The 21,285-nt window shown below is 41.8% G+C and overlaps 1 protein-coding gene across 1 annotated transcript in view; it reads right to left on the bottom strand.

The window, feature by feature from the left end:
* Positions 1–21,285, bottom strand: part of slc12a5a (solute carrier family 12 member 5a) — a 143,369-nt gene that overhangs the window by 30,599 nt on the left and 91,485 nt on the right. The window contains exons 2-3 of the mRNA XM_070839659.1: positions 10,241–10,341; positions 9,479–9,616 (exon numbers count right to left, since the gene is read on the bottom strand). Coding sequence (XP_070695760.1) covers positions 9,479–9,616; positions 10,241–10,341 — 239 coding nt within the window. The remainder of the gene's footprint in view (positions 1–9,478; positions 9,617–10,240; positions 10,342–21,285) is intronic.

Genomic DNA, 21,285 nt, shown 5'->3' with positions numbered 1-21,285 from the left:
ACTACAATGACTTTTGTGGCGTTTGAAGTCAAAAAGGTGATCACATGTTTTACAGCCTCTTTTATTTGGCCAAATCCTTTTTAGTATTCACTTCAGACAAATCAAAACAGAAAAAGAGTTGTCTGAGAAATAGTTGCAACCACAATACCAAGATCCCAGACTGTTTTTTTTTTAAAATCAGAAATAGATAAGAAAAAAGTATGGCTTTGTAAATTCAAATAGCACATTGAGGTTAGACTGCAGGATCCAAAAAAGATATCATTGTGACAGAACAGTTTGTCAGAAAAGCTTAAACACTACTGTAAAAAAATGAAGTGAGTTATTTTTGTAATGGTTTTCATCCGTATCTGCAGACTTAGAGGAAGGCAGGTTAAAAAGCATAGAGCGACTGAAAATAATGATTACTGTTTGTACTAATCTGCCCTAAAAGGTATGTAAATACTGTTCAGTACAAAAAGGTGTTTATGCCCCTCAACACTCCACAGGAGAGAACATAACCAAAGTAGCCAATAACCCTCTCCAGACTGCAAAATGTCATTTTCCCCGCCTGCTCTCCCACACAATGCAGAACAATAATCAAGCAGACCTTGTATGTTGGCCCGCTGTATGAGTGTCAGCGGCAGCTCACAGCTGAGTGATAAATTATAATCCAGGCTCAACAATAGCCGGGTTTTGAAACACGTTGTTTGTCTGCTCGAAATCCTGGGTGTTACATAAGATGTACAGGCACAGATAATAGATACTGAGAGGGTCTGAGAACCTCAGCGTGATAAAACACCTCTGTGGGTTTGGTAGAGAGCCACCAAAACAAAAAAATCTGGTGAACTAATGGATGCTTCTAATGACATTTTACTGAAAAATAGCCTGAAACAGATGAAACACTTGTGTATGCATTGAATCAATGACCCTGTTGGGGGAAAAAAGCCTGGATGTTTATTGAAAGCGCCGTTTTTCTATTTTCTTTCAATTGGTGTTTCATTTGTGGACGGGGCTTGCAGTCCCAACCAGCGTCTGCTCTGATAGACGCACACACACACAGGATGAGTGTCTGTTTAATGGGCTGGGAGCCAGCAGAGCGATGATTTCCCTGGAGAGCGAGCCACCGCGAGCAAAGGCAACACTGACTGCTGCAGGGCCACAGGTAGGCCAGCATGGCACCACTGAACTAGGAAGGAACAGCTGCCCCCCGACCCCCTGGGAAGTGTTGTCAACCCACTGAATGGATGGCTCAGGTGTGTGAGCCGCACAACAGGACCTTTCAATACATCTGCCATGGCACCTACTTCAGATTCCCTGCATCCCTGCTGCCCTCCCACTTACCACTAGCCTCTCACCAGGCTGGGACTCTCTCTGTTTCTCTCTCTCTCTCTCTCTCCAGCCTCGATATCCATCAGGAGCACTTCATTCACATGACCCACTGAGCTCTGAAGCAATATTCAAACACCATGTTGTTGCATTAAAAGAAATCTAACATAACTCATTCTGACAGCAGTAAAACAACAGCACTACTTATTTACTTTAAGGTCTAGGGTTTTTAGGACAATTTTCCTGAAAGTTCTTGCTTTCTAGACTATCTGTTCATGGGAGCTACAGTACGGTTAAGCTTAGGAACTGATTGTGGCTATGGTGAATAAAATAGGGAGTTAAGCCTCATTTTTACTTCTGCATTGAGGGGTTACGGGACACCTATTGCTACATGATTTTGATGGAAATTGTGCATAATCAATATCGACAATATTCTACATCTCATTTCATGAGTCAGTATTAGTTTCTTTTAACATTCATGGCAATCTGTTTTAGTAGGCTAACTGAACCTTATCGTTTTAAGGACTTCCTGTTTATTCCATCATTGCTAAAATATTTTATACTTACCTTGAAAACTGTCATTTTATATCATTTGGCATATACAGATCTTAATTTTCATTTCTTTCTCTTCCCTCATACCCCACAGTCTAATCTTGACCCTCCTATGGACTGTTAGCCTCCTGAACTGCTGAGGCTAGCAAAGGTAGCACTTTCTCTCCACTACACATTAGAGTTTGGAGAAGAGAAGAGTTAAAAAAGGGAAGGTGAAAGCAAATTCATATCCTTGGCTAGCTGCAGGGGAAAGAAAATGAAACAGGGCAGAGGAGTACAGGGAGGAATGTGGGGAGACTACATACATCTGAAAGGAGTTGCAGGAGAGAGGAAAGGAAACGTCCAGGCCCTCAGGCTCTGGGACACCCTATAAACCTGCTTAGGCTCGCAAAACCAGTGTCGTCTTTTAAATCACTTCTTACAGGATTTTTTATGCTTGCCAGCAGGACCAGAATCTACTGTACATTGAAAACCCCTGTAGATCTGTAGTCGAAGGTTCATTAATTCCTTATTGGAGCTGCATCTTTCTTTGTAGGCCAGCTGATCGCGATGTACTGAGGTTATCATTGAATTCAACACCAAGACATTTGACTCTGATCAGTGAAAGTCTACCAGTACTTTATCAATACATATAATGATTAATTCATTAGTCACATTTTAATACATCACATTATACGTAACGGCAGCACGGTGGTGCAGTGGTTAGGACTGTTGCCTCACAGTAAGAAGGTTTCTGTGTGGAGTGAGTGGGTTTTTTCTCCAGGTACTCCGGCTTCCTCCCACAGTCCAAAGACATGCAGGTTGGGTTAAGTGGTGACTCTAAATTGAGTGTGAGAGTGAATGGTTGTCTGTCTCTACGTGGCAGCCCTGCGATTGACTAGCGACCAGTCCAAGGTGTACCCCGCCTCTCGTCCAAAGTCAGCTGGCATTGGCTCCAGTCCTCTTTTTAGGAGATGACTTCAGAGGTAAGGAAAGAAGAGAAGAGACAAGGAGGAAGAGGAGACGGGGGGAAGGAGAAGAAGAAGAGGAGAAAACTGGAATAAAGAAGGGAAAAGGAGGTAGAAGGTGAGGAACGAAAAGAGGAGAGGAGGAGGAAGGACTCCTCAGTTTTATCACTGCGGAGGCAGAGACAGAGAAATGAAGTGGAGGGTGAGGTGGAGGAAGGGGGGGAGGCTAATGACAGTGAGGGAGGCAGACTGGGAGCTTGTAATGCCATCTCTACGCTCTGCTGGCCAAACAGGAGCTGATAGGGCAAATGTGTTTCTGCTCAGGTGTGCTGAATTATTAAATAGACAGCGAGAGGAGAGGCCAGCGAACACCAGCCTCCCTGACTAGCTGCGGATGAACCAGTCACTCAGCGGTCAACTCTGTGTGTGTGTGTGTGTGTGTGTGTGTGAAAGCGTTATCCACTAGTCATCTGTTAAACACTGACTGCTGTGGCCAAACGTCCTCTGTGGTGCTGCAGGCTCACCACCTCGAAATAGCGTTTACATGTGTTACTAGAATATTCTAGTTTAAAAGTCGCCACAAAGCCTCATGCGTTCCCACCAGTTGTGAAACCTCTATTTAGCCGCACTATCACATTCAAGGCTAAAAGTCTCCTTATCCACTAATGCACATGTGCTGCTGAACAGAAGCTACACTGGATCTCTTGCTCTCTGAAATTCAGGTCAGCAGTAACCTGGCCTGGATACAAGCAGAGCAGGTGAGTTGAAAATGCATCATCTACTACAGAAACTCACCTACAAATAAGCAAAACAGGGTTTAAGCTACAAAAATGTGTTACTATCAAACAAAAAGTCACTCTATGAAACATTTTACCTAAAAATGACATTAAAATGTAATCATTTCTTTTTTCTAATTCAGCTCAATCAAGTTTGATATTGTAATGTAAACAGGCCTGGACAAGACTGTTTATCTTGAATAACAAAAATAAGATTTAAATCTATAATATCTGAAATTAAGATATTATGGCTTTCTTGAAATGGCCTTTTTTCCAGTGTAGAAGAGCTGCAAACATTAGTAAAAAAAATCCATGTGCTGGTGGACAGATTGATAATCAGGAATGTGAAAAATTCACAGACTCTTGCTTCACGGAAAAAAATGATTTGCTGCTTTTTTTTTCACATATATGAAATATATAGACTATAAAGTGAATTTCCTTTGCTTTGCTCTCTGAAGACGTCATCTTGAGATCTGAGGAGCATTTTTCACAATGTTTTGATATTTCATAGATCAAATGTTTGATCAATAAATAAAAAAGTATTCAAAATTTAATGCAATATCTATTTTCAGCCCTACAATGTAGAACAAAAGCCTCCAGTGAGCCCCTTAGCCGGGAGTCTTCGCTAAATGGACAAAATGTGAGGTGTGAAATTCTTGTTTAGCTCTGCTGTGAAATCATGTGCACCCTGCTGTAATGTACAACACCAACAGACATTAATCAGGGTACATCCTTCAGAAGGCTGCTTATAATAGGAATGCTGCATTCGATGCATCGGTCTAATGATAGAGGCAGGGAGCGAGGGTGAGGTCAAGACTAAGAGCAGGGATCATAAAACACCTTGAAGAGAAGCAACATTTATGTGAGGGAAGATCACGCTGTAAAAAGCAGGGACAGAGAGCATATGGGATAATGCTCCTGTAATTCTTGGCGAGAGGTTCATGGTTTGTATTGTGTTTAGTTTGGTCAATACACAGTACTGTATATGTTGTGATGGATTTTATTGGACAAACAAAATAAAAGAAACTCCTGACTACTATGACTAAAGGACAAGGTAGAAATCGGGGGGATTTACATGGACACAGATTTTAGGTTCAGCAACAGCAACAAATAATTCAGCCTTTTATCATCTAAACAAATAGCAGCAAAAAAAATGGGAGATCTCATGTCCAACTAAAGTAGCTAATTTTGCTTTTACCTCCAGCAAAGTGCACCGCTGTAAATAATGGGCCCCTTGTCTTGTCTTCCCCATAAAGAATATTACACAGCAGTAACATATTCAAAACGCTGCTGGCAGATTTCTAATAAGAACCAGGAGAACTGAACATACTGCTCCTGCTTTTTGGCTTCTACTTAGTTATGGGACAGATTTGTGCTGCTCGCTTTAGAGATCCCTACGAATCAGAGTTATGAACTATGAAATTCATTTCTGAGAAGATTTAACACGACACGAACCTGATCTCTCTGATCTTTGGGAACCAAACATAGCAAACATACGTTAGCCACTTTCATATTCAAATGGAAAACTCTCCTCTTTGCTTTGTGTTTATTGATTCATTTCTGTAGTGCACTTTGATTTCCCTAATTACATTTGGTGCGGTATATTATTTTCTAAACCTGCATTCATTGACTTTCTGGCCACTTGAGGGCAGTATTAGAGGCTGTAAAAACGGCACTGACACATTGGTACCTAATAAAATCGATACGCTGAAGAGTTGCGTCATCCAGCAGGTAAAGATCAACATTAGCATTCATTTTGTGAATCTGGCCACCTTGTGAATTGTGAGTCCAATATTAAATCTCCTTTTAGCTCTGTTTTGGTCTCCTGAGCTAAATATCTGGTTCTTTAGCTGCCAATTGTTCTGCTATGTTCATCAGTTAGTTGCTAATTTTGTCTGCTGACTGGTGCTTTGCAGGCAGCATAGAGTTTTGTTTTTTTTGCTGAAAACAGCTGCCAACGCTGATGAGAGGAGTAATAAACAAGACAATGAGCTGAAAGGTGCTCCAAAGTCAGGCGATGATTCTCTGTGAGTATGTCACAAGCAAACCCTTTCACACACAAGTAGCCATTTGATCCAATGTCAATAGAACAAGAATATTGATTCTACCCAGTGTAGATGTTGCTCTCATGCATTGCTTTGCCTTATGTAAAACACCTGAATGGTCCCAGTGTTCGAAAGGTGCTATGCAAATAAACCTGTCTTGTTACATTTCAAAGGTCGGGGAAGAGAAATCATGGGCAGATTGGCCGTGACGGGTTTCCATCGTAACCTGTGCGACCTCCAGACTGCTCCTTCATGTCACATGCCAACCAAATCTCTAATCTTGGCTTTCACACTGCGACAAAGAAAGACCGCTGCCTCGCTCTCACTCTCTCACAGCTCACTCACTTGCTCAAGGGACCGATGATGAAGGAGATGGAGAGTGAAGAAGGGAGAGAGGGAGTGGGGCAAGAAATAGAGAAGGAAGGCGATGAGGGAGAGATGGAGAGAGAAGGGGAGAGAGGGGTCGCTGTGTGAGCGATAAAACACCACAGGCTGCCTTAATGAAAAGCCTCTCATGGCGATGGAGAGATTGCCTGTGGAATGGGCTGCTGATTGGAGAAGCAGCAGCTTGGTGTAGCGTGCAGACTAATTAAAGTATTGAAGGGGTTGGGGTGACAGGGGGAAGATTAGACCTGCTCCCAGGGTTAGCCGAGCTGAGACAGACAAATACACCTCACGTGTGGGACAACTGGGATAATAATGGGGGAATACAGCACGGGCAAACAGTTCCACAGTGAAAACATTTTGAACCGATGCTGAACTCCCATGTGGACACTGTTGTTGTCTAAAGCTGCTACCTGTATTATTTGTACATCAGAACACAAAATGAAGTAGCTTTAAAATTTGCCTAAAGATTACCTCCCTTTCTAGAAACAGTGTCCTCATTACTCTTGATAATCATCAGATCTCACTGTCGACTGTTTTCATGAGGACTATTTCAACGAGCTGCTCCAGTGAAAACAGTTAACAGTGAGGCCTGAGGATTATCTTGATAAAGTGAGGAATTGTTTCTGGAAAAAAGTTTGCTGTTGATGTTTTCTAAAGTCATTTCAATTTTATTGGGCTGGAGGCAGAAATCTCAAAGACAGATATCTAAATATCTATATATATCCAGCAGAGGTGAGGAGAATCATTCTGTGATTATGATGTATTTTGTCATTTGGGTTAATGATTTCTTTGGTTAGTTTCACAGCATGTTTTGTGTCGAACTGCTGGTCATCTGAAGGGGTTGGACACATCATTGCTATGTGTCAAATGCTTCCACAGTGCAAATCAAACTGTTCTATTTTCCAGGTTTATGCATGACCTTGGCCTATTTTTTTGTTTGACAGAAAATTCTTGGCTACAATCAGCCACATCGCACAGGACATCATCAGCAAATGTAGTTTGCACAGTTGTCATTATGATGAGAAGAAGAGTTTATGGCCACTGTAGCAATTTCAGCTAAATGCTAATGTCAGTGTTTTAGCATACTAACACAGAAAATGTTAACATGCTGAAATTTAGCAGGTATAATGTTCCCCATCTTAGTTTAGCCTGTTAGCATGCTAACATTTGTTATGTATCACTAAACAGTAAGTAGGCTACAGCTGAGGCCATTAGTTTTACCAATATTTAGTCAAAAATTAAAGTCATCTATTCAATGGCTGTCAAAACATTTCATTCAAAACCACAAATGTTAAATGGCTGGAGGCATTATAGGAAATGCCAGAGGATCACCTAAGTCAGATGGCTTTATCCTCTGGGGGCCATGAATGTCTGCACAGCATTTCATGGTGATTCATCTGATAGTTGAAGATATTTCAGCGTGGAACGACTGACTGTCATTGCCATCCCTAAGGCCATGCCACTAGTGTGGCTAAAAATCCAATACCTAGGTCACATGAGAGCAACTGAACCATCTCCATGACAAATGAAGACACTGGGGATGTGGATGAAGTATCTGGAAAAACCGATAAGTGGACCTTGTGATGAGAAAAATTACTATTCTCCATTTTTATACACTTTAACAGTCTGTCTGTACTGTTTTTGTCAATATTCTGCATATACCGAAGATTCACATGCAGAAATCAATATGGTCATGAGGCCGATTGGGCCAATAATCCTTATCTCCACTGTCAGTTTTTCACTGAGGATCTACTGTATATCTACAGGACTCATCTGGATTCACAGTGGGAAGAGCAGACAGTATATTAGATAGGTACACGGGCATCCAAGGTCATCATCAGTGAGTTGCATCAAGGTGAGAAACAAGAAGAAACCTGTCACAGAGAAAGTGAAACAGACTGGGTCAAAGGTCCTAGAGAAGCTGTCAACCTGTCACTGCTGTGGCCACTCACAGTGTCTAAACTGTGTTTTACCTCACACGGTCTGAGCCTGGAGTTTTAACAGTCAGTGTGAAATATGTTCAGATTCGAACCAGTCAATTTTCCACCCGTATGTCACACTAACTTAGGATAATTTCTTTCATTATTTGCATTATCATCATCATTATCTGCGTCTCTTCTCATTTCAGCTTTGCAATGTCACATCTCGCCTTGCTGCTTAAACCACCATTTCCCACAGGATTAATAATGTAGCTGCCTGTCTGTCTATCAAGTGCTGAGAAAAAACTGCCTGAAAAGTAAACTCCTTCCTGCTGGCATCTCAACACCCAACAGCAGAAAATACCAGGGGATGATGTGGAAGGAACTCATTAGTGAGTGGCATTTAAGATGCAATCCAGTAACATGAACAGGGGATTTATAATATCAACAGAGAGTGATTGACAAGCTCTAAACTGATGGAGTTTTTCTTTCTCTCTAGTGAGAGTGTTAACAAAACAATCAAAAACTGGGCTATTAGGGATTCATGATGTAATCTACTGGAAAGTACACATCTATATTTGGTAACTCTTAATGACCACCCCTTGTCAAACTCATAACTAGCCTTCCTCAGGTGATCAAGTAGAATAAACAATATTACAGAACCAAGTGCAAATCCACAGGAAAGTAATTTATATGTTCACATCTCAACATACTGAGGAAGGAGACAGTCATTGTTCACGAATACAAACCCGCCCTTTGTGTGCAGAGACAGCTTAAATTCTTTCAACATTATTATTGATATTGTGGTCACTAAAAATGATTATCTGTGTTGTGTCAAACTGGTGCTGCAGCAACATGAAAACTCCCCTGGAGGCTGCAGCGTCTTATTACAGTAAGCACATTAGAGGTACATTTGAATGTTTTTACAAAGACACGATGAACACCTCAGCAGTTAAAAACACTGTAATGTATCATAGAAATTAGCATGCACAATGACCCCAGAAAACCCATTAGTGCTTTTGTGTTTACTGCAGCACACTTAACGCTAATCGTTTGCAGTTTTTACTGTTTTTCAGTAGAAGTATGAGGATTTTTTAAAAGGGGCAGGTCAGTTCCACCTGATTTTTACCCATCCTCATCCATCAAGGATTTGCTGGGTTTGCTGCTATGCAGATCACACAGATCACCATAGTTTATAGTAATTTAGGTCCTCCTGTGGCGAGTACAGCTCAGAATATGATTTACATGATAGAAAGACAGGCGGAGAATATACAAATATGCTGCTTATAATGGGCCACAACATGCACAAATTTTGTATTGTAATGGGTATTTGAAAATAAACAAATTCTGTCCTTCAAAAATTCCCCTGCTACAGCCAAACACCTAATATTAATGTTCCCATTCTTAATTAAGTGAGTCAAACCATGTTATCTCCACAATATAGAAGGTGCCCGTTTACACTATAGTCATGTAGGTAGGTAAGCAATTGTGTGTGTTGTGTAAACTGTATCGTATGTATGTATTTATACATGGACTTTCTTAAATACCTTGACGGGTTTCTTGCGTGATGACTCAGCCTCATTGTTCTCGGCCTCCTCATGCTCCTTGCTACCTTGGGGCAAGTTGGAGTAGTTCGCCAAGCTGCTGAGAAGAGACGACACCATGGGGCTGGTGTCCATCTCCTCCTGCAGAGACACAAACACAACCAGGGAGGCTGGAGTCAGGGTTTTCATCAGGGTTATGTTTGGTTGAAATTAGTGGAGAAGAGATGCAATATTTCAAAGACTGTAAGGCAGAACCACATCTTCAGCACAGCTGTGTATTTTAACCCGCTCAGCCTGCCAGGTGAACCAGGTACTGTAACATTCATAGTGAGTGCTGCCTCTAATCACTGTATATAAGTTACCATTTCAGTTACTGAATACCTTACCTAGTTACCAATACATTTAGCAAATTCCAACCGCTGCTAAAAACTGCTTTTTTTATTGTGCTTACACAATAAATTGCTTGTTCTGATTTGTTTTCTTTTGTCTTGTTTAATCTAGAAATCCCACTGAGGGCACAATGTAAATACAGTTGTGCGGAGCCGTGGCAACTTGCCTCGCTGAACTTCTTTCCTGTAGCAGTGTGAGATTTGCTTGCATTAACCTGAACTTCCCACATGCCCTTCACACAGTAATTACCCTCATTAATCGATGTCAGGGCCCCATTCAATCACTGAATTGTGAGAATGAGTTTATCCTGCTTTTTACAATCATGCCTGATTGTGTGTGCTAACAAATCGGTGTGTGCAAGAGATTGGACCGTACCTCAAACAAGGCCATGTTCTTGCCGTCGTACTGCTGGCTCTTCTCTGCGGCGGCATCACTGCTGTTGATGAAGGGGCTGCTTTCCTTGGGGTTACTGTCGCCTGAAAGAAGCAGACACACACACCTCCACTTTTAGACTGGACTGAAATAAAGTAGACTGTAAAGACACAAGCAGAGAGCGTAACGAGAGATGAGCTTTTTTGTTTTAAAATAACCCTTTTTTTGCTCTAAAAACAACTTTAAAGGCTAACTTTTATTTATTCATTAAATTATTGTTAAAGCAAAGAAGTACATTGAGGCAGAAAGCTCAAACTTGAGGATGTCTGCCAGGAGAGGAGGGGAGGCTTGTCGTCTCCATAAGGCGCCCACAGTCAAAAATGCAGAGAAACAGAGCCATAACTAATGGAGCGTGCATTCACAATATGCGTAGTGCTATATATTCCATATGGCCATGAGAGGAACACAAACTGGAACATCTCAATCAGTTTTTCGCTACACTGACAAACAACGACGTCATGAGTTTGAACGCTACAACAGAGAAATCATAAGAAATGTTCAAAACGCTCGGCAGCTTTTTACCCTCAAAGAACAGAACGGTAGAAAGAGTGTGATGTTATCTAGGTGACAGCTTGCTGTAGGCATCATGACTCCACGGAGAAGCATCTGTCTACATGTTCTCAGTCTTAAAGGCACAAAGCAAGTCCTCAAAACAAACAAATCATCAAAGCAATCAGAATAGGAAGGTCAACGTCTGACTCTTGGGAGATTTATTTGATTGGACCTTCTGCAAGATCATTGATGAGCTCATTGATTTCCAGTTGATGTTTTAACATGAACAACAACATAAGACGTTGGTCAACCAATTTTTGCAGTGTGACTGTTCCATTCATAACATATGCAGCAAAATAAAAACCTTTCTGAAGTACTCTCTACAGTTTTTGTAATAAAAACCCTCCAGCCAGTAAACTTGTTTGTTATGCAGGATCCACATGAGGTCTTGAGTAAGTGTCACAAGAAGTTCTAGCTTCATTAGTGGGGGTTAATAGAGGTTTTGGACATTTGAACTTTTGGATATTTTTAACTTTATAAAGGTCAGTGTTTAGTTATTTGCTGCTAGAACTACCCAATGACCACATTAGTCCTCCCACATAAGCTACCTGTGGTGGCTCTGTGGGTACATACAGGGTCCCGCTGTCACTTCTGTGCACTCTCACGTCTGTAAGTACAAATAAGAGAACAACTAAAATCTGAAGCTCGGGCTCAGTTGTCTGTTCGCCTTCCTGTTTGTGGGAACATTTGCTTATTGTCAAGACAATTTCTTTTTATTACTGATCAGTCAATTTGAAATTCCCATCACAATTTCTGAAATCTCAAAGTAACGTCTTCAAATACTTGGGATGTGGATCCATGGTCTTATTTTACACCTCACTGTTTCGAGCCGTAAGCCTTGATTAGCCTGTGTACTTGAACTGCTTACTGACCAGACATTTGCTCTTGCCTAGAAAAATAATTAAATTCAGAATTCACCAAGTACACTGAAGGTCTTGGTGGCGAAGGCGACACAGACTAAGCTGTCTTATTTGCGCCTTCCCCTTCAAGCATCTCTTGAGGGAGACAGCAGATTGCTCTCCCTCTGGCTCTGGGTCCTGTCTTGGACTGAGCACCACGAGACCGAGTTATTTATAGCCAGGATGCTGCAGCCATGTGCCATGACGTCGGGGCACCGCTAACAGCCGGCACGCTGTTCACACAGAGACAGAGCAATAGGGCCACTCAGATGGGGACACTGAGAAAAGGGGCTTGAAGAATCGGGGCACGAAAAGAGCAAAAAAAGAAAGACAGAAGCAGGCAGAGGAGATGTTAATCCAAAGAGATGGAAAGCAAGAGAATGAGGGTGCAGATGAGAAGATGGAGAGAGACACAGATAGATGGGGCGAGAGCGAATAGTGACAAGGAGAGAGATATGTGCTCAGACAGACAAAGACGAGGCAGCCAGACCTGAAATGGGAACCCGCAGAGGAGAGAGAGGAGAGAGAGACAGAGAGAGAGACAGAGAGAGAGAGAGAGGGGGACACACTTATGTCTCTGTCTGTAAAATGTAAAAGCTTCTGCTGCACTCAAGGTTCGGCTCACTCTGACCTGCAGGTTAAAATATACACAGTGGTTAAAAGAGAGACGAGAGCATCCTGCAGAGGGTTTTCAGAACACGTAGAATATTTAGTTTTAAACTATTTTTACTTCCTCAGACTGAGGATGATATGCCTCAAGAGTGTACAGCACACGCCTCTGTGGAAACAAATGTTATCGGGCTTGCTGTACAGGGCAGAGGAGATAAACACTCATGAACACGGATGGACACGTGCACAGAGAAAAATGCACTGTGTGCAAAGATAGTTTTGTGTTTTATCTCCTAATACCTCTGTTGCAAAAGAGATCTTGATCTCTGCGAGACTTTCTGAATGAACAACGCTGAAGGGTTCACTGCATGTACACGAGTCCGGTCGGATACATTGAATTTATCATTTACAGCAAATGGTTGTGCAGTTAAATTTGGGGTGGATTGGTTGGCATGAAACCAAAGAGTAACAGTAAAACAGGTTGTAATGGCTGTGTTATACACCTGCATGAATAGGACTGGACGTTACTAGTCAGATAACGGCCATGCAGCTGATGATAATGGCGAGGCATTAAATGAAGCAGTTGACGCCAATCAGCTAATGCAATCTCGATTTCAGTCTTCCATTGTTAAACAAAAATCCCACAATCTGTTTCGCCCTCACACGTGAGCACATGTGTCAGCGATGGTACAAACTGATTCCTAAGTGTTCCACATGTCAATTTACCGCTTACTATAGATTACCATATGGAGGGGTTACCATGTAGGGAATAGTGAATGAGGGTTTCAAGGATCAAAGTACGTACACACACCAACACACAGAGCTCTTCTTAAGTGATCAAAGGGATAAGTGATCTTAGTGAGAGCATACACACACACACACACACACACACACACACACACACACACACACACACACACACACAAACTGTTGTATATCTGAAGGGCTAATGCCCCTAAGACAACTTCTCTATCCTATCACTTATCTCTCCACGGCCCATTACTCCTCATCGTCTAATAATTAAAACTCCATCATCAAAGGAATGATGGATACCCCCTTTTTGGAAAAATGACAGTGCCTAAAAGAGTTTTGCTCTGACCGCGTCCCCCAAGCAGCTTATCCTCCTTCAATCTGATGGGATCCGTCCAACAATGGCTCTCAGTATCAAAGCCTCTCCCTATCTATGGTCAAAATCCAGAGCTTTACTGCTCACTGAGCATGCGATCGTCTTCCAAATCCTCTACAAAACAAAAACACTGAATCTGCACTCTTCTTTCATTTTCTTCTCATATTTCACAGCAGAAGTTTGTTGTAGATATGCTGGAACTCGTACTTGATGCGTTGTGGTTTATAACCTGGCTAGTGTCGGGGCAAGAGAATGAAAGTATGCATTTTACTTTGAGGATTTATGGTGCTACTTGTGCTCACTACATTACTATCGATGAATTGCAAAGGTGCCTTGTTTGTAGCACGGGAGACGCACATGGCATGCAGGCCAGTATTTTCTGTGCTGTCAATGTGCAACTGTACGAGCACAAGCTACCTCTGACTTTCTGTAAACAAATTCAACGTTGACCCCCCGAGATGCAACTGTTTTGGTAATCAATTAATGCTTTTTCCAAGAAAAAGAAACCCAGCTTCTTAAATGTGAGGATCTGCTGCTTTTCTGTTTGGAGTGTTGTTTGCAGAAAATCTGTAGATCTTACCTTTGGATCTGAGAATTACTGATGGGTGTTTTCACTATTATCTTACACTTTATTGACTAAATGTTTAATCAATCAGTTTGGTCTGTCACAGTTTCTCAAAGTGCTATCTTCAACTTGCTTGAGCAAACAGTCCAAAAACAAACGATACTTACTATCGACGTTTACTTTCACATGAGAAAAACATAAAATCTTCACAAGTAAGAAGCTGGAGCTCACAAATGTAAAAATCAATTAATTGATTACCAAAACGCCATGATTGCTTTTTAATTTTCTTAGCTCTAATCAACAGTTTAATCAATACTAAAACAATGAGTATGACCATAAATTTAGCTCAGACTTCATAAGCTGGATGCAAACATGTGAATGCTATCCTACATTTTCTCCTTTCTATTGTCTGGGAGTGTGAGCTGCAGCAGGAGTCAGGACACTTCCTGTGTTTGAGTGTAAATATAACTTTTACTACAAATGAGTGGAGGCCCGGCTGACCGCTCTCACTCGGACAGTTCACAGTTTTCCAACAGATCTTTGAACAGAGCCACAGAGGATTACTTGGTGAGAACTATTTGACTTTGTTTTATTGATCCTCCCTGTATGGTGGTGAGATGGCGACAGTCACGGTTATTGCTGCCTCTCTCTCTCTCTCTCTCTCTCTCTCTCTCTCTCTCTCTCTCTCTGTCACATACTGTTCTTTCTCTCTGCGGACCGACTTCAAGGGGAAAAGCCAAAGAGCTAGATGTTGATTCTTGAGGAGCTGACTCAACAGAGGCTCAAGGACCACTTGTTGATTTGGTGTGTGTGTGTGTGTGTGTGTGTGTGTGTACATATATATATATATGTGTGTGTGTGTGATCGTGCATATGCTTGGCTCAGACCCCACTGACGGTGTTGTACGGGAGACGAGGAGCGGCTGTGGCCAATTAATCTTAGTCTGTGCACAGAAGGCTGGATTTGAGCCACCTTACGTGAAAATAGGGACAGAGGGAAATATGATAACTACTCCAGTACCGCTGAAAAATTAGGCACATTATACACGTCCAGAATGTATTCACAGCTACTTCATGTATGAAAGTAAATGTATTATTATCCCTTTGGCTGGTTGTAAGGCTCACTGTGGAGTAAACAGTGGGAATGTGTGCTTGCAGAGACATTTAATTTATATCCAGAGAGAAATGCTTCATCTGGTGCAAGAGTGAGGAATTTAAATGGAATTAGTGGGATAGAAACAAACAATTAAAAATAGACAGAGTTGGATTTTCTGGCCGCGTTCCCTGCCATTGTTCCTTGGTGCATTGCCAAATCCAAGCAGGTCATGAGTTCACTCACTGATTCTCTTGTCTCCTCCGAACGTCACCACAGTAACACACTAATTCATGTCTGGCAATCAATGGCCGAGGTCTCTCTGTCCTCCTCTCTCTCGGCTTGCTGACATAGCAGGGGGATATTGGGTGGAGTCAGGTGAAGGATTAAGGTCACTTTAATCTAAATTCCAGTCAAATCAGGATTGACAGTGATTTAACATGAAGCCAAACATATCCATGTTCCAATTCAGGAAAAAAAAAACGAGCTGCCTAAAATTGACCCACATGTAAAGAGCTTTCGGTTTCAAGACAGTTTAATTTTATGCAGACCGCAGAGGGGCACAGGAGGACAAAACCATATGAAAATAAATGGCAGATAAAGTGCCTATGCAAAGCTATTCATATGTTACCACATCTTTGCGGCTTCCTTGTCTCTTCACTGTTTTGTGACTTTTCTGTCTCCATACACTTCCATAGTGAATATTTCTGTTGCTGTATTGAGTATTTTTTATTTTATTTTTTTCATGCTTCATTTGCATGTAGTTATGTTCACATGTACATGGTAATCTTTTCTTTTCTTACATCTTCAAAAATCTTCTTTTTTTTTTTCACCAACAGTTCAAAATCAGTCAGTTTTGATTGTAAATTTCCTGAAATCACTAATTTGAACAAAAGAGACCTGAAAAATGATGACAAGATGTGATCAAATCACCACGATTCAACAAAGGTCAAAGATGATAAATGAGAACATTTAATTATCGGCAAGCTCTAGACCTATAAATTGGCTTAACCTTTCAAATTGAATGAAACCAAATACACACCCTCCATCAGCAAAAAGTCAGACTTCTCAATTTGTTTCAATTCCCAACAAACATATAATCGTAAATACCACGGTTGCCAGGTAATGACGTAAGCATTGATGATGTCCTCTATCAGCTGTACACAAAGGCAAAAAGAAGTGAGAAAGTACCTGTTTTTTTTTTTTTTAAATATTGCATTTACAAGTGATTTACAAAAAGCACAAACATCATGTACGGAGGAAGAAAATAGCAACAGCATACGGTTATGTGCCCACATCTGCCCCCACACACTGTCATAAATAGATATTCTCTAACTCTCTTCCTTGCTATCATGGCTCCAGCAGCACATCAGAGACACAACAGCCTTGTATAACGGGATCTCACGCTCTTCGTTTTCTCTCTCTCTCTCCCACTCTCCCCTTTCTAACTTTCTTTATTCTTCCTCTCTGCTGCCGCTCTCACCAATGATGGGCTTTTATGGTTATATGTACGTAGGGACCTACGTAAAAATGCCATTTTTTTCCTCAGTGGTGCTGCAGGACAGGACCTGTGCCCTGATCAGTATTCAGGCTGGTGCTTCAGCTCTGTATGAATTTTAATGCAGCCTTGCCTCACAGGGTACGACTTTGACACAGTCCCTTCTTTTCAGCCCCTCAACATCTCCAGCAGAGATCCTCGCTTCCTGATTGGCTCCTGAGCTGGCAGCAGCTGATTGGCTGAGAGCAGGCGGAGGCAGGAGGATGCCTGTGCATGTACATGGGAGTGTATAGCAACTCTTGGCATGTTGACTGGGCCCCAGCACATGTCACTGTCTGATGTCTGATGATGAATGGGTAGGTTTGGTCCAATTTCCCCTCACTGCTGCTGCCTCGCCTCTAGCTGTGCATGTCAGGATTAATTTTTGTTTAATGGCAAGCCCCTGCAACGCCTTCCCAGCAGCACCCTCTCTATCTGACATCAGGCACGGAAGGTGGTTGTACACAGCAGGAGACTGACAGACAAATAAAACTAAGCCATCCCTCCCCTGTTTATGTGTGTGTGACTACCGGTGCACCGGAGGAAAATCTTGACAGAGATGTTGCTGAGAGTTGACAACTGCCAGACTCAGCTATGAAATGATGCAGAGAAAAGGCAGATTGAGAACTGTATTCACTGTATATCATAAACTCTTATCGTTCTATGACAGGATTCAATTTATTCCTCTGCTTCTGTTTTCACATTACTGTTCAATAATCTCTAGCACTAATATTTGACAGATAAGAATCTTCTTCCTTTCAACACGAAAACACAGATTACAAAACACATCAGTACACTCGCTTAAGTGTCTTGAATTTCTTTACATCAGATAAGGAGAAATAGAGAGCTGGAAGGCACACAGACAGTTACTGCTCCACTGTAAAAAATCATTTTAGATAATAGCTTTGTGGCCCTTAACGTTGCCCCAAAGATAAACTTTACTCTGTTGAATCAAGGGCATCATTTCCACAGAATCATACTTTTGTTCCCCAAAGTTTTACAGTTTTGCTTTCCAGGTGAGTTGCAGAAGCAGAAGAGTTGATCAAAATCTTGATACGCTGATCTTAGTGGCCTTCATTACAGAATGAAATTAAAGCCTGTTCTTGATTTACACATAATTCTCCTAAAAAGACACAGGAGCCGATCATCACTTGAAAGATAATGCAGCAAAGGACAGTGGTCTTGGTAGTCAATATGGACAATATACCATTAATGTTAAAGTTTAAAGGTTCATTTTTGACTTTGGAAACAGTGGTTTGAATTTCTTGCCAAACAGTCTTTATACAACATTAGTGAAATTATAGGTGATTACAGGGTTGGTTCATTAATAATGCGGCAGTATGGCTGCAACTAACAATAAATTTCATTTGATTTTGATTAATCTGTCAATTACCCTCTAATTACTTGATTAGTTCCCTTGTCTATGTGAGTTTTACAGAGCCCAAGGTTAAGTCTTTAAATGCCTCGTGTTGTCTGATGAACTGTGCAAAAAAAATCAGTTTACAGTTGATATGAAACGGTGAAAAGCAGTAAATCTGCATATCGGAGAAGAAAATGATGGAAATGGTTAATCAGTTATCAAAACTCAAATTTGCAAATCTTCTGGAACCAAACCTAAACCCTTAGGTTACATTCAGGGAGAATAACTATCGCGCACACACATAGGCACTCCCCTCTCAAAACCTAACATCATTCCATTTCACACCCAAATGTACTTACACGCTGGTACATCAGCTTTTAAACTTTTAAACCAAAACCCTTCAACCCTCTGCAGTCATACCTTGGCTTGTACGCCTGTCCACAAGCGTTTCAGCGTGTTCACTTGAAAGAAAAAGGAAAAGTGTCAGGCAGGCAGCGGGCCACCTGGTATGAGGTGCTGCAAATGGTTAGCCATGTAAAGCCAGTGACACTGAGCCCTGGTGGAGCCTGGCTATCAGACTCCCTCAGGTGTTGGGCTTGGCTGTGGGAGAGCACCCTGTGTCGTGTCAGTCAGCTGCATGCCTCCTGCATGCATGGGGACTGCTTGTGAGAGTAACTGTAGCAAGCTGCCTACTGCTGTAATTGGTGAGCCACAGAGCCTAACAGGGCTGGAGGGATGAAGCGAAGAGATGAAAAAAAAAAAGAATCGCGTGGGTGGAGGTGAGGGAGTGAGAGCGGCAGGGAGGGAAAAGGATTGAGTGGGAAGAGAGGTGAGGTTGGGTAGGATTATACACTGGTGAGGTAATTGGTTGAGGTGCAAAGGTGTCCCACACCTGCTATCTTTTACTTTTTTAAGAACAGTGCAGGCAGAAGAAAGACACAGGGGCAAGAAGCAGATGGGAGCAGAGAGAAAGAGAGAGAGGTGACAGGATGGGAGAAATGATAGCAGCTGGGAGATTGACATATTTTCATGAGGTCATGGATTAAAAATTCACCCCAACTTATCACATGCCAGGAAACCAATTTAACTCGGAAACATAATTTCCTTCTCACTGCTCTGGTGCCAGGTCCAGACGTGGAGCCAAGCGCTATCACATTTTTATTACATTTGGCACATTTTTGGACAAGGGGCTCCTATAAGAGGGTTCAGCCGCCTATGACAGGACAGGAGAGAGGTATCTTGGCTGAGTCAGAATATGAGTGTGGGAGGTATGGAAGAGGGAGTGAGGCTGGGGATCCAATTGCCTGCAGCCAAGTCTTATAGATGGCAGGGATGGTTTATGCGATCGCTAGGTCTGATCGAAGGTGACAAGGCTATCATCTCGCCAGGTCTGCAGCTTTTCTGGCTCTCTGATGGAATGCCGAAGGTGTGAATCGAGGTGCAAATTAACACCTGAGTGTCTTCTCTGCTGACCCTCGCACCCCCCCCCCCCCCCCAGGCTGTGGCCAACGTTCCCCATCTTTCCCCACCTTGGCTCCCAAGTCAGAGAGAAAGTAATCTAGCCAAAGCCCATAGGACAGCAGAGAGAGGGCACGTCCTTCTCTCCTCTCTCAACACCTTTCCTCATTTATTTCTTTCTATGGTCTTCTCCTCTAAGGTGTGATACCACATCCCAGTGGCCTCTTCTCTCACACACCTCTCTCCACTTTCTCCTTCCCACTTCTATCTTTTTTTTTTTTGCCCTTATTCTCACCCCTTGAGTCTTCTTTCCTCCAGACAAATAAGTGAACAGGCAAGGCTGTGGACAGAAAGAAAACCAATCGAACATGGTGGGGTGAATCGTCGTTCAGCATGGAATAAAATGAACCCACAAGTAAAATGATGAGAAGTAAAGAGATAAATCAATGGAAGATGATATATGTCAGTGACAAATAGATAAATGAAAAATGTGTCTATTAATTCATGATGATCTGCAACCATTTTGACTCAAATGTGATCCTGACACCTGTGATGTCCTGTAGGTGAGTATAATTAAAAACAAAACAAAAACAAGATTACAGACCAAGAACAAGATTACTGTCATATAGAGCAGCAACACTTGAGAGGATCTGCTGCATGTCTTTGCCTCATGTTATGGTAAAATAAAATGTTTTGGGCTTTTGGACTGCTGGCTGGACACAACAAGCAACAAAACGATGTCACCATGTGGGCTTTCTGTCATGTTTCAGTTTTCTCACATTTTATAAAACAAAACAAATAGTTAGCAGGTTAATCAATGAGGACAATAAGTCCTACTTTAATCATCAGTATGTTTCTATACTCTGTCCATATGTGTCACATGACGGTAACTAGGGGATTGAAGAAATTCCCTTTTATTGTATATATCATTGTATAGTTTGTCCAAGTGGGGTCAAAATGATGTTTAGGTCTCTTAAAGCATCATAATGTTCATTTATCAGGTCTACACATAATCATCCAGCTGGCTGGTTAATCCAATACAAATCCACCAAACAGCATGAGACTTTTTATGTGTTTACTCGACCCACTTCGAGTTCACAGGTCGACTTTGCTACCGGGAAAACTTCCACAACCCCAGATGGTTTGTCTGCCTCTACTGGGCTGGTAAAGCTCGGCCTTTCCAACTGTTCAAAAATTAAAGCAGTACAGCATTCAGGCACACAGATATTGTGCTGTTGTCTCACAATAGCAAAGGTTATCTAATATTCTCATAACCGACTAACAGTCGCTGGTTGGAGCTATAAAAAAAAAAGTGAAATATCTCTATGATACATCACAATTAGTGCTTCAATGCTGACTCGCCTGCCAAGTGTGCAGCATCATACCACTTCGTGCAAAGAGACAGAAAGAGAGACTTATTATGTAACACGGCCAAAAATAACTTCAATGAAACATTTCACCATCCTCTGAAAGTCAAGGCAAGCTGGCATGCAAGGGGCTACGGGCTGAGGGGGATAAATCTACATCAAACTAATTTGCGAGGAACTAACAGCATAAATTCAGCTGATTTGCAAGGCAACAACATCAACGCGCATAGAGGCTCGTAAAAATCATTCAACCAACTCAATCACAGCCCTGTTCAGGCATATTATGAACAGCAGCTTCAACTTGCTTGATCCAGGACCATCACACTATGGATCACATTCCTGTGGATAACAGACGTTTTTGTTACTTTACATCTGCACTGCATTACCACATTACTTTTTGACTATTATCCATTCAGTTTGTAT

Source organism: Pempheris klunzingeri, chromosome 2 (genome assembly GCF_042242105.1).
Source record: "Pempheris klunzingeri isolate RE-2024b chromosome 2, fPemKlu1.hap1, whole genome shotgun sequence".
Lineage (NCBI taxonomy): Eukaryota > Metazoa > Chordata > Actinopteri > Acropomatiformes > Pempheridae > Pempheris > Pempheris klunzingeri.
Note: the sequence above shows the minus strand (reverse complement) of the source record. Positions and strands in the feature narration are given on the sequence as shown.